The following is a 14,027-nucleotide window of genomic DNA, read 5'->3' as shown; positions in this document are numbered from 1 at the left end:
CAATGTAAATAAATAAAAGCCCCAATGCATATGTTTAATTAAATAAATATTTGGATACCCTTTTATTTTACGCCGTTGTATTATTAATTTGTTATGACCTCAGTTTTGACTTGTCGCGACATCTAACCCTTAGGTATCGAGTTTGGATTGTGACAGTTTCCATACTCGAAAATTATTTTCATTGAGCATCTCAATTTTTGAGAGCAAGGATCCTCTAGAGTGATTTTTTCCTAAAGTTTCCTAGAGTGCTACATTGTGTGGTTGAGATTTACTGACAAGTCACATCAATTTTTCTGATATGACTTGCCAATAAATCTCAACCACACAATGTAACACTCTAGGAAACTTTAAGAAAATTTAACTCTAGAGGATCCTTGGTGAATTTGAGCAAGGATCCTCTAGAGTGATTGCCATTACAAAAATGTGTACTATTAAATAATATTAAACATTAATAAACAATTATGGATACAAAAGCTTTTTTTTAATTTAAAGATTTTGTAGTTCCTTACTAAATTCTAAAAAATTGTTTTTGAACAACTCAGTTTGACTTTGAAACAGATAAGAACAGGTCAAAATACCAATCTAAAATAATAATAATAATGATAAATATCTTTTTGATTTGGGCTGCTGCTTGATTATTTGGGCCTCTTTTTTTCTTTTGTTATATCTGGCCCAAAAACTTAAAAATAGAACTTTGTAGTAGCAGCAGCAACAGCAACAATGGTATTATTATGGTTGCCTTCTTCTCCGGCAACAGGTTGGATGATTAAAAAAACTGGTTTTGAAGGAACAAAATTTCAGTCATTTTTCACAAGAAAATTAGCTTCTCTACTGAAATTTTGAAATGAACAAGATGAAGGAGATGGAGACGCGTTTTTGCAACCGAAAAAAAAAAATTGAGTGAAACTTCTTCTACGCAATGGTGTTCGAACTTGAGTTCGGCAATTGATCTTCTGTCGTTCCAAACCACAATAACTTCCTTTGGATGCACTGTTAGGTTGTTTATGCGCTGGTAGTGATTGAACAACCAAATGGAAGTCACCAAAGCAAAACACAGCTTGTCAATTTGTTCACTGAATTTTGAACAAAATAAATTATGGAAATTCACTCTTCTCGGGATTGTAATTCGACTTTTGCGTACTCAATTAAACCTCGCTCTGATACCTCTATAAGATAAATTAACAATGGAAATTATTGATGATCCCGTGAGGGTGTTTATCATGCAATAATCCGTGAACAAAACAAATGAGAAAGTTTTGTAATATTGAAGTGAATTTCAACTTCACTGCCATGGGTATTTATACACACCATGGCAACATTTGGTAATGGTCACACCTGTTGAGATTGATCCATAATATCAACAGGTACCATGTTTCGCTACAACCTTTCACCAATGGTTGTGTCACTAGGTGTTTCAAATTCAAACATTCAACTTTCAGATTATTCTCGGTTTCTTGCGGGAAGGTATATCACCACTTACGGAAAATGTTTGAATGTAGTGAGTCACACTATATCACCTCCTATGGAAAATGTTTGTATTTCACGCCGAATTATGATGTGATCACTTTTATTCCATCAACTTTAACCCCTGGTCCAAACACCTCTAATTGATAACAAACACCACTGCTACATCAACCCTCATTGTCGCAAACATCACAAATACAGTGATAAATCTGAGACGGAAACCCTCGAAATTGGTAAATCTGATATGAATAACCCCAATGAACATCCATAGCGTGCATCGCAACACCAAAAAATTAAAGAACAATAGCAACAAACAAAGCACATCTAGGTGGGAAACAGTGGGGAATTCAAGTTTATTAAAAGGAAACGCCAATGCACAAATACAGGAGAAGTCTGGGCCAACCGATCGCCATAGCCAAAGGTGCCGGCCGGCCAAGAGTGAGGCCCGAGGTGGAGGTTTTAGAGAGAGAAAGAGAGAGAGTCTTATCAAAAGTTAGTCCTAATAAAATCATTGTTAAAAATAATTTCTTGTGACATTTTTTATGTCACTAATAATTAATAATTACTGACTTTTGTCACTACTTTTATAAATTGTCGCTAAAAATTAAAATTAGTAACTTTTTCTATTACAATTTTTAAACTATCGCTAAAAGTTAAAAATTAATGACTTTTTTTTAACGATTTTTTAAAATTGTCACTAAAACTTATAATTAGTGACATTTTTTATGACGAATTTTTAAACTATCGCTAAAAGTTAGCAACTAGTAACATTTTTTAATAATGTTTGATAAAAAAAAAAGTCATTAATTATCATAGAATATATTGGACAATAAGTTCACCTATTAAGATCTATACGTAAATCCCCCTAAAAATAATGAACAAGTACAATTTTAAGAATAGATCATCCAACCACGTGTATAATTGTTCGATCTATTTAATTTTTTGGTATTATTATTATTTTTTTTTTAATATGACATTTGACTAGGCTCTTCCACGGAAAACAAAGTGGATTTTGGCAATAACAGAATATGGGTTGGATTATTGCTAGTGAAGGGGCTAAATAAGAAATGGGTCGGACTCAAGCCTTGGGCCGGTCCAATCCTCTAAGCCCAAATCCGAATGGGTCAGATGAGCATGTAGGCAACCCAATTATAATAGTCCACCCAAGTCCTCAAGCACTTGGGCCCAACTCAATGTAGAAAGGCCAGTCCAGCTGCAATACTGGGCTAGGGCCAAGCTGCAGGACCCATTCTATGGGCCGAACTGAAGGGTCGAACCCATCATCAGAACCAAAATGGACCAGCCCATCCCAACAGTAGCCTCCCAAAAGGCTGAGCCGAGGTACAATGGTGCCGAGCAGAGGAAACATCTCAAAAGAAATGTGGAAGCTATGAGTATATGCATGTGCAAGTTACCACCTCAGCTGGTCCCCTACACCTAGAATCACAGAAACAGTTAAACCAGAGGAATGTGGTTTGTTATCAGCATGAATACAATGAGTATAACCACCTCTTGACAACTACCAGATGGTCCCCCACCTAAGGCCATGCTAAAAAGAAACTTGGTAGCACCAGAGCTCCATGAAACCATATGGGGAAACAAGCAAGGAACTCTATATATATTGCATAAACTTCACATTGAAGGTAACTGATCTAAGCTGAACCCCACTTACTACAAACTCTACTCTCTACACTTCTTCTCCGATCCACTTTCATCTAGTGTGGAATCCGGTACGCACAATTAGTGCGGTGAGCGTGGATCACTTTGTCTCTGAGCTCTACACTCAGTTCCGGCGATGGGGATTGAGGACGTCCCACCTTCGACACATACTCCGCAGACGGAGAAGACAATGGACAAAGGCTTGGCACTCCCAATAGTTTTAGAAGAACAAATTGGAAACAATAACCGGACCCCCGAATCCGTCGAGCATCGATTGCCCTTCGCTTAAGGTTCTTCTCATCACTTTCTTCTGGAAAAGGATTACCGAGATCGAATCATAGACTCCATGGGAATGGAGATACAGGAGCTCAGAGCGCAACTCAAAAGGGTGCTGGGTGATCCAACAGAGAAAAAGACTGAGGTGGAACCCTCTCGCTTACGACAGAGGAGCTTATCTAGAGAGCCACCAATGAAGAAGTTCCCCAGAAATGAGTCTGGGCAGCAAAACCAGCCAATCCCGGTACGGAGTGAAACGACGAGCAGCCACACCCGTGGATCACGCCGGAGAAGGGCTAAGATGCAGAAGACAGTTAGCCAACAGACTGAATACCTTCCTCAAGACCTTCATACCTGGCTGATTGGCAACAAGCAGAATGAGCAACGCCGGGATCATCTCGACCGTACCATTCACCAAAGAGAGCACCGAGGGCTAGACAGGCTTGTCTCCTCACCATTCTCCTTGGAAATCGAGGACATGAGACCCCCAAAAAAATTCACCCTGCCAAAATTCACGTCGTATGATGGGAAGTCAGACCCATTAACACATATTAGCCATTATAGACAGATGATGTCTCTATGGAGCCGAGATGAGGCACTGATGTGCAAAGTCTTCCCATCCAACTTGGGAGAAATCAGACTTCGATGGATCGATCGACTCCCCGCTGGATCAATTTATGGCTGGAAGCAGCTCTCCGAAGAGTTCTTAGCCAGGTTTGTCTCCAACACTAAGATCCCAAAAGAGCCGGATACACTGTTCGATCTCTGAAAGGAGCAGGAAGAAACACTGCGCAGTTATGCTATGAGGTATTGGGAAGAGTACAATGACCTGGAAGAAAACATGTGCAGTGAGCAAATGGCTATTATGTCTTTCAAACATGGTCTGCGCCCGGAAAATAAGTTAAGACAGTCACTTACCAAGCGCCCAACCACAACATTGAAAGATTTGCGTGCCAGGATTGAGCAGTACGCTTGCCTCGAAGATGATCAGATCCCCATCGAGGTAGCATCAGCAGAACAAACACAAAAAGAGAACGGACCGAGGGGAACACCAAGGGCTCACAGTGAACGAGGTGGATAAGTCTAAATCTCACAAAGCAGTCGTGACCATATTCAAGGAACCAATCTATCGAATCTTGAAAAAGATCAAGAGAGAGCCCTTCTTTGTTTGGCCGCCGAAAATGTTGAGAGATCCGGCTCGGCGTAATCAGAAACTCAAATGCACCTATCACTAAGACATGGGGCACATGACTCAGAACTGCAGAGCATTGAAGCAACACTTGGAAGACCTAGTAGCAGCTGGGCACTTCCGGGATTACATTGGTCGGGATAAAGCAGTGACCGAACCGGGGAACCCACCACCAGAACCGAACATCGAGCACCCACCTCGACTGATAATAAATGTGATCCATTGAACAGCGACCCGGGAACCTGAAGAGGCACTGAAACAAGAGATTGCTAAGGCTGTTCAAATTCAGCAGGTCATGTCAGTAGAACCCGCATCGAAAAAGATCAATACAGCGCAGCAGACATATTGTATTATGACTTGTTCAGAAAGCTTGGTCTCTCCGAGCAGTACCTCACCCCAGCGGCAGCTCCATTAGTCAGCTTCAACTCACAGCCAGAATGGCCACTCGGTAGGATAGTGTTGCCAGTTGTGGCAGGAACGAAGACCCTCCAGATAGAGTTTTTAGTTGTTAATAAACCTTCCCTTTACAACACCATACTTGGTCGTCCATAGATTCACCAAATGGAAGCGGTCCCTTCAACCTATCACCAGCTCATCCGTTCCGTTGGGAGCAAATCTCAAGGGATCAAGTTGCGTCCAAACATTGCTTCATGGTGGCATTAAAGGCCAAGCAACTTTGCAACCAGGTACAGACAGTGGAAGTTGTCGGCCAACCAGTCTTGGAAGATGTAGGGAGAGCGCCAGAGGGAAAGATGATAGAGGATTTGGAGAAAGTCCTGGTAAAGGAGGATGAACCAGAAAAGTACTTCCTTATCGGTACCTCGTTAGGCGCTGATGAGAAACTTCAGCTGCTGGAACTGCTGAGAGAAAATATGGAGGTATTCGCGTGATCAGCATATGATACTCCAGGGTTAAGCCCAGAATTTGCTTGCCACAAACTCAACATCAACCCTTCCATTTGGCCTGTTATACAGAAAAGTCGGAGGTCCTCAGTTGAGCACACTGAAGCAGTAATTGTCGAAGTCGAAAAACTCCTGGCATCGAAAACGGTCAGAGAAGTTCAGTACCCACAATGGCTGTCCAACACAGTTGTAGTTAAAAAGAAGAACGAAAAATGGAGAGTCTGCGTTGACTTCACCCACCTAAACAAAGCTTGTCCCAAAGACAGTTTTCCACTGCCTCGCATCGATCAACTGGTAGACTCAATAGCAGGGCATGAGCGCATGAGCTTTCTGGACGCTTATAGCGGTTATCACCAGATACCACTGTTCGGTCCGGATCAAAAGAAGACAGCATTTATCACTCCAAGGGAAACTTATTGCTACAAAGTAATGCCATTCGGCCTCAAGAACGCCGAAGCAACCTACCAGCGAATGATCACTCAAATGTTCAAGGACCAACTCGGTAAGACCATGGAAGCTTATATAGATGATATGGTAGTAAAGAGCAAGCTCGCTACAAACCACCTTGCAGACTTAAGAGAAGCCTTTGGTATCCTAAAGAACCACCAACTTCACCTTAATGCCTCAAAATACGCTTTCGAGGTAGGAACGGGGAAGTTCTTGGGGTATATGGTCACTCACAGAGGAATAGAGGCAAATCCGAATCAAATCAAAGCAATACAAGAACATGAAGTACCAACGAAGGCTAGAGAGCTACAGAAGCTGGCTGGAATGGCGGCCGCCCTGAATCGGTTCATCAACAAGTTTTCAGATCGGATGAAGCCTTTCGTCCAGCTATTGAGAAAAAAGGCAGCGTTTGATTGGAGTCCTGAATGTACTGAAGCATTGCAAAGTCTCCAAAGATACCTCAATACACCACCTCTTCTATTCACTCCAGAACCAGGAGTGGAGTTGTACCTATATCTAGCAATCTCAGATCACGCCGTAAGCGCGGTATTGATTCGAGAAGTTAACAAAGAACAAAGGCCAGTATACTATGTTAGAAAGACTTTACTAGATACCGAGACATGGTATCTACCCTTAGAAAAGTTAGCTTACGTGTTGCTTATCACCTCAAGAAAGTTACAACATTCCTTCCAAGGGCATACTATCAATGTCCTCACTGAATTCCCCCTCAGATTTGTATTCAGCCGAGCAGATTTCTCCAACCGAATAGCAAAATAGACGGTAGAACTTGGTGAGTTTGACATTCGGTATCAACCCAGGACAGCAATCAAGGCCTAAGTCTTAGCAGATTTCGTCGCAGAATTTGCTCTCACCCAAAGTACCGAGCCAGGGAATCCCAGTTTGGCACAGGTGCCACGCACCACCGAACAGGGAAAGCATTGCGCTTTAGAAACATGGAAACTCTTTATTGGAAACATATGGCAGCTTTGTCAACGAGTCATCCAATAACCGAGGCTCGATGGCAGGAGTAGTACTTATCTCACTAGAGGGATTTATTTGGGAGCAGGCCCTCAAGCTCGGTTGGAAGGCTTCTAACAATGAGTCGGAATACGAAGCATTATTGGCTGGCTTACGCAGCGCCGAACACTTCAGTGCAGAACAAATTCTTGTTTTCAGCGACTCATAACTGGTGGTAAACCAGCTTTCTGGGGTCTATGAAACACGAGACGAAAGAATGGCTATGTACGCAAGTAAGGCCAAAGAGCTACTCAAAAAATTTCAATCCATACGAGTGGAACGAATCAGCCGGGACAAAAACAACCATGTTGATGCCCTGGCTTGCCTCGGCTCGTCATTACAAAGGTACTAGAAAAATTTGGGTTAAGTTCGTATCAGAACCAAGCATTGCGTCTCTAGTCCTCCGCAGTAACTTAGAGCCAAGCTGGATGGATCCAATACTTGTTTTTCTAAAATCTGGCACTCTCCCCGAAGATAAAAAGGAAGCCAACAAAATCAGACATAGATCAGCTCGATTTTGGATCTCACCATCTGGGAAACTGTATAGACGCTCCTATCTCAGTCCTTATCTTCTATGCGTGTATCCAAATCTGGTCGTAGATGTTCTCTACGAAATTCACGATGGAATTTGTGGATGCCACGTTGGTGGAAGGTCACTGGCGCACCACGCTCTCACTCACGGGTACTGGTGGCCACGGATGCAACAAGATGCACAGCAGTACGTTAAAAGTGTGATAAATGTCAGAGGTTCGCTCCATTAATTCATCAGCCAGCCAAAACTCTCACTTCACTTACCAGCCCATGGCCCTTTGCCCAATAGGGTCTGGATATTGTCGGACTGTTGGCACGAGGCACTGGGAACAGACGGTTTTTCATCGCTGCAACCGACTATTTCACTAAGTGGGTTGAAGTCGAAGCACTAGCAAGTATCAAAGAAGTGGACACAAAGCGGTTCATCATACCAAACATGGTGGTACATTTCATTATCCCGCGGGTACTGATTGTAGATAATAGAAGACAGTTCGATAGAAAGATCATCAGAAAGTTCTGTGCCGACCTCAGAATCGAATATCGGAACTCTTCTCCAAGGTATCCACAAAGTAATGGGCAGGCAGAAGCGTCAAACAAAACCATCATCAACAGAGTAAAGAAACGGCTTGAACATGCAAAAGGAAAATGGGTTGAAGAGTTACCCCACGTGCTATAGGCGTACCGAACCACAGCACAACGCTCAATGGGGGAAATACCTTACTCCCTGACTTATGGAATAGAGGCCGTCATCCCACTCGAAGTAGGTCTCCCAACCCTCCGGTCTGAATTGTTTGAAAGTACCAGTAATGAGGAAGCTATTGAACAAGCACTAGATATGGTAGAAGGCCGAAGAGAAGCTGCACTGATCACACTTGTAGCATATCAGCAGCAGCTCATCAAGAGTTTCAACCAGAAAGTTTTCCCAAGGCAATTCTCACCTGGAGAACTGGTTTTGAGGAAAGTCATGGATCACAAAAGGGTGCCTGGCGAAGGAAAACTTGGGCCTAATTGGGAGGGTCCCTACAAAGTCACAGTTGTTGCTGGAAATGGAGCTTACTACCTAGAGGATCTTAAAGGCCGAGCCATACCTCGGCCCTAGAATATAGCAAATCTCAAGAAATACTATCAGTAGAGTTAAACCCTAACTTCTTTGTCAGGATGTAAAGACATTTATCTTTTGGCTAATACAAATGCCCCCCCCCCCACTTCTCGCAAGACTATCAAATTCTTTGTAATTAGCTTTGGTGCTAACCAAACGGAAATAGCTTTGATGTTTATCAAACGGAATTAGCTTTGGTGCTAACCAAACGGAAATAGCTTTGATGTTTATCAAACGGAATTAGCTTTGGGGCTAACCAAACGGAAATAGCTTCGATGATTATCGAACGGAATTAGCTTTGATGTGTATCAAACGAACTCAGCTTTGGTCTTAACCCAAATGGACTTAGTTTCAGAACGACTGAACAGAATTAAAATTTAGTTAGCACTCAAACATGCCAAGTGGAACTGCTTGGTGGAATTATGTTTGGCAACTAAATTAGACTTTAGCCAAGTGGAATTGCTTGGTGGAAACCGCACTAACATATTTTAAGTAAACATCTCTGAATCTACAAAATCTCTTAAGTATCATCACATCAACACTTCAATACTGCTGTATACAAATAGAGTTGGAACAGACTAAGCTAAACTCTATCAGGAACAAACTTCCAGCACTAGTTTAACTCAACTCCAGCTGGGGGCAAACAATTGTTTTTTTTTCAAACCAGCCTGGACCTGAATAAGACACCCCTTCATACCTCTTCAAATGCACTTATGCTATCAAAGTTGCAATAGACTTAAACAGCTCTGCCTAGAGAGCACAGTCTTCAGCATTGATATTACTTAGCTCCAGGTGGGGACAAACTATTGTTTTTTAAAACCAACCTGTACCTAAGTACGACCCTTTTCTTTTCATTACGAAATCAAGCACAGTCATGAAACATATTCGTTAACCAGACCGAGCATCTATGAGGTCCCAACAGTGCTCGGTCTGGGGCAAACAGTACAGAACTAGACCGAGCATCCATTTGGTCCTGAGGTCCGAACAGTGCTTGGCCAGGGGCAAACAGTACAGAAAACATTCAGATGTAAAAGCCAGAAAGCATCAGATTGCAAAATCAAAAGAAAAATTCCATCATCCAGCAAAGGCACAAATGGCCTCATAGACAGCAACAAAGAAAAGAAGAAAAATTTTCTTGACAAGTATAAAGAGAGAACTCGTCAAGGGGACCGAGCCACAGTACATCAGAAACATGAAAAACAAAAGAGAGTCCAAAAAGCAAAAACTTCAAATCTTTCCAAAGAAAACTTCAGCTTTCATCAACAGAGGGAACCTCAGGAGCAGTGTCCACGATCTTGTCCAGGCCGTCTTGGGGAGGAAAAGTAGAGGCAGCTCTAACTTCCTGAGAAGTGGAAGCTACCTTAGCACATCTCTTGCGGCTTCAGTCTCCAGGGTTCCACCCCCTTCAACGTTCATTGTTTTAATGGCAATATCACTCTCCTGAGTCTTGTTTGCAAAATCAAATTTTAGGGAAACCTCAGTCGGAAGAACCGCTGGGGTAGAGGCAATCTTTGAACCCAAGGACCTTGAGGGAACTAGGACATCTTAAACTAGGGGAGAGCCTTCAGGAACCAGGGCAGCGGCTAGAGCGCTCGACCAACCTTTCAGAAAGAGCTTGTCTCGCAAGCACCTCCTCTTTATAGGCAACCCCAGTCTCATCCCAACCTTGTTACCAGTACTTGGCCTCCAACGCAGAGCGCTCAGTAGCCATCACCACGGTAACGACCTCCAGCTCTGCCACTTTTCCTTCAAGTTGAGCCTACGCCCCAATAGCAGCCTCCTTTGACTTTTTAGCTGAAGCAACAATCTTGTTCAGACGGAACGCCTCCCTTTCGACAGTTCTGCGTCCTTCCTTCTCGGCCTCCAGCACGGCTTTTTCCAGTTCCTCCGCGCGAGTGATGGACAGATGCATCCTCTGAATACACTACAACGGATTGCAAAGTATTAAAAGAAAGAAAGCAGTAACATAACCCCAAAAACAAGCAAAGCAAGAATGCACTTACAGCAGTCATCATCTGCAGGGTCCCCTTTAAAATAGGAATATCGCAGGGCCCATTATGGTCAACCATGTCGACCGGCATCAACAGAGTCTTGGTCAAGTCAAAAACAAAATCTTTGGAAGCAACAACCGAATCAGAAATAGAAATGGGTCTGCCTTAATGCAGCATCGACGGTTCCTATTTCTCAAGTGCTTCGTCCTCAATAGGATCTTCAGAAATGGGCCTGCCTTAATGCAGCATCTCTCCTCCTCTTTTTCTCGCAGCAACCGAAACAGAGGGCTCGGTAGTAGTAGTGTAAGTTCCAGAAGCTCCCACCTCCAATTTCATATCCATAAAGCTCTTCGTCTCGGCCTTCAACAAAGGAGTCTCCAAAGCATCAGAGGCGCCATAAGCCTCAGCCTCCAAATCCACTAGCACTCTTCTCTTCGATACAGACCCACCCCCTGCGAAATTGGGGGCAGGAGAGGGCATCCTTTCAGGCAGTGCACCCTGACTCCAGCGGCGATTCGTAACCAAAAGGGTGAGAGATGTATCAGTCTTAGTGTTAGAATTTAGAAGGGATGCAACAAGCCTCGCCTTCTTCGGAATGACGGAGCGGTAAGTCGCTTGGTAATCCAATAACTCTGGTGCGGACCTCTTCTTGTACCGCAGAACGGCTTTGATGGCCTCAGTGTTTTCCCAGTTCAGTCTGCGCTGAAAACAGGAAGCCTCTGCAAAAAAGAAGTACCACATTAGAGCAACATCCAAAACAAAGGCAAGAAATACAAAAGACACTAGAGGAAGGATTCGAACCTGGATAGCCATCCTTCAGAGGCATCCATTCGGACTGGAATTCAGTCCCAACAGGGAACTCCCAGTTGCCACCAACTTGCAGAAAATCATCATTGTGTTTGTCTAAATCAGGCAAACCAGTCACCAGATGACAATCGATCGAACGAACACGCAGGTAATACGTGCTGTGATCCTTGTTGTGCGAGAGTGTACCAGCCTAAAATGTCCCAAATATCGAGATTCAAACCCAACCGTTTGTTGAGAGCAGACACACCACAGACGACACGAAACAGGTTAACAGATACTTGCATTGGGGTGAGTTAAACCTGGTGCAGAAATCGGCGCACCAAAGGGTCGAGGGGAAACCGAACCCCTCTCTCAACGATGGATGCAATCGGAAAGGCGGCAGTATTCCTAGTGCCAATACGCTTGGCATCAACATTTGCCAACAAAAGGGTCACATCATCAGGGATATTGTAGTTACGACAAAACATGGCCATGGCCTCAAGAGTATCAACTAATGAGCGAAACTTTCGCATTAAACCAAACCTAGTGGTATAGGGGCAGAACTCAGATATCAAGATGTGGAATATAACGGCGCAAGGGCCAAACGAGATGATCGAAACAAAAAAGACAGGAGAAAAAGGATCACAAGAGAACTTACAGAGATCAGAGCAGCGGTAGCGAACGGGTGGCACTGAAGTAAGAGCGGCAACGGAACGTCTGGGCAGAGCACCAACGAGACTGGCTCAAAGGAACAGAAAGGGTTTTTTGAAACTCTCTAGAAAAATGAAAAGCAGATAAAGGGATTTGGATTGATAGCTTAGAGCATTTATTGCACCAGCCGGCGTGAAGGTATACGAAGCACGACCATCGGTATGGAATCAACACACTACCTCTGCACATCTATCCCACGCTGCCACGTGTCACCACAAAAGGACGTATGCAGGGGTTGTGTGTCAGGATTGAACCGTCACCAAGGCCAAACTGAGGCAGAACCGAAGCGATGTGACGCTTGGAAGTACAGAACCATAACTCCCTCCAAGGGGAACCTTAGCACGAGCTAGGGGGCAAATGAAGGAACTAAATAAGGAAAGGGTCGGACTCAAGCCTTGGGCCGATCCAATCCCCTAAGCCCAAATCCGAATGGATCAGATGAGCATGTGGGCAACCCAATTAAGCCCAACTCAATTACTAACAGTCCACCCAAGTCCTCAAGCACTTGGGCCCAACTCGTAGTGGAAAGGCCAATCCAACTACGATACTGGGCTAGGACCGAGCTGCAGGACCCATTCTATGGGCTGAACTGATGGGTCGAACCCATCATCAAAACCAAAATGGACCAGCCCATCCCAACAGTAGCCTCCCAAAAGGCTGAGCTGAGGAAACCTCTCAAAAGAAACGTGGAAGCTATGAGTATATGCATGTGCAAGTTGCCACCTCAGCTGGTCCCCTACACCTAGAATCACGGAAACAGTTAAACCAGAGAAATGTGGTTTGTTATCAGCATGACTACAATGAGCATGACCACCTCTTGACAACTACCAAATGGTCCCCCACCTAAGGCCATGCTAAAAGGAAACTTGGCAGCACCAGAGCTCCATGAAACCATCTGGGAAAACAAGCAAGGAACTCTATATATACTACATAAACTTTACATTGAAGGTAACTGATCTAAGCTGAACCCCACTTACTACAAACTCTACTCTCTACACTTCTTCTCCGATCCACTTTCATCAACTACGGAAACCGGTACGCACAGCCAGTGATCAAAATATCTTCAATATAGATGAGCAAAGAGGTAGCTCCGTTTGTTTTGGGGTATAGAGGGAGAGATGGGATTAAAATAAAGGTGAGATTTATTTAATATTGTGTTTATTTGTAGATTTGGGAAGGGATTAAAATGGAGGAGGAGATTAGGTTGGGCCTTGGAAGAGGGATTGTGATGGAGGAGGTAGAAGTAGTATTAGAAAAATAGTCCAACATTAACCAACATTAATGTTTAATTTTTTTTGTAGTTTTTGTTAAGTAAAAATCATTGTTTTATTTGTTTTATTTTTTTCTGAAAATTTTTTATTTTTTTTAATTTTTTACATGTTAGGCATTTTTTTTTTTGAACATTGATGTTTAATATTTTTGTATTTTTTTATTTGTTTTATTATTTTATATTTATTTTATATAAAAATAATTTAACAATTCTTATACTAACAACTATCATCAAAATAAACACAATTTTATCATACTAATAATCCCTTCACTATCAATCCTCTTACTAATAATCTTCTCGTTATTAATTTCATCCATTCTATCTCTGAAAATAAATGGAACCTGGTAGATGTGAATCTCAAAAACAAAAAAGAAAGAATCACATAATGGCTACTTTTTAACCCATTAGAGAGAAAAGGAAGAAAATCCATTCAAAAAATTTTATAAGATGAATAATTTGAATCATTGAAGCAAATATACGAAAACCAACATCCTTTCAAGTGGCAAATCCAACTAGAGAGAAGCATGTCCCTACAATGCCAAATTAGATATTTGTCGACAAGACATAGGTAATCTTTATTTTTTCTTGGTCTTCAACTAGACATTGGTCAACTGGGCAAGTCCCAGGAGTCTTTCCATATTTATGATGCTTCTATTCTAGATGCCTAACCAAACATGCAAAGCAA

The 14,027-nt window shown here is 42.8% G+C and overlaps 2 protein-coding genes across 2 annotated transcripts; both read left to right on the top strand.

Annotated features, from left to right (window-relative positions):
- Nucleotides 1-7,259: 7,259 nt before the first annotated feature.
- Nucleotides 7,260-8,161, top strand: LOC145795646 (uncharacterized). Its single transcript, XM_082880493.1, has 2 exons — nt 7,260-7,685; nt 7,775-8,161. The coding sequence occupies exons 1-2, from the start codon at nt 7,260-7,262 to the stop codon at nt 8,159-8,161; spliced, it is 813 nt and encodes a 270-aa protein (XP_082736619.1).
- A 27-nt stretch (nt 8,162-8,188) lies between these two features.
- LOC145795645 (uncharacterized) lies at nt 8,189-8,584 on the top strand. Its single transcript, XM_082880492.1, has one exon. The coding sequence runs from the start codon at nt 8,189-8,191 to the stop codon at nt 8,582-8,584; it is 396 nt and encodes a 131-aa protein (XP_082736618.1).
- Nucleotides 8,585-14,027: the final 5,443 nt, after the last annotated feature.

The sequence above is a fragment of the Camellia sinensis genome, chromosome 7, assembly GCF_055761805.1.
Source record: "Camellia sinensis isolate YWXY chromosome 7, ASM5576180v1, whole genome shotgun sequence".
In the NCBI taxonomy this organism is placed as follows: Eukaryota; Viridiplantae; Streptophyta; class Magnoliopsida; order Ericales; family Theaceae; genus Camellia; species Camellia sinensis.
This window is presented reverse-complemented; position numbering and strand designations above follow the sequence as displayed.

Coding starts and splice junctions, on each gene's coding strand:
- LOC145795646 (XM_082880493.1), top strand. CDS start 7,260: ATGTTGATGCCCTGGCTTGCCTCGGCTCGTCATTACAAAGGTACTAGA. Junction 7,686..7,774: donor CACAGCAGTACGTTAAAAGT/GTGATAAATGTC, acceptor TTTGCCCAATAG/GGTCTGGATATTGTCGGACT.
- LOC145795645 (XM_082880492.1), top strand. CDS start 8,189: ATGGGGGAAATACCTTACTCCCTGACTTATGGAATAGAGGCCGTCATC.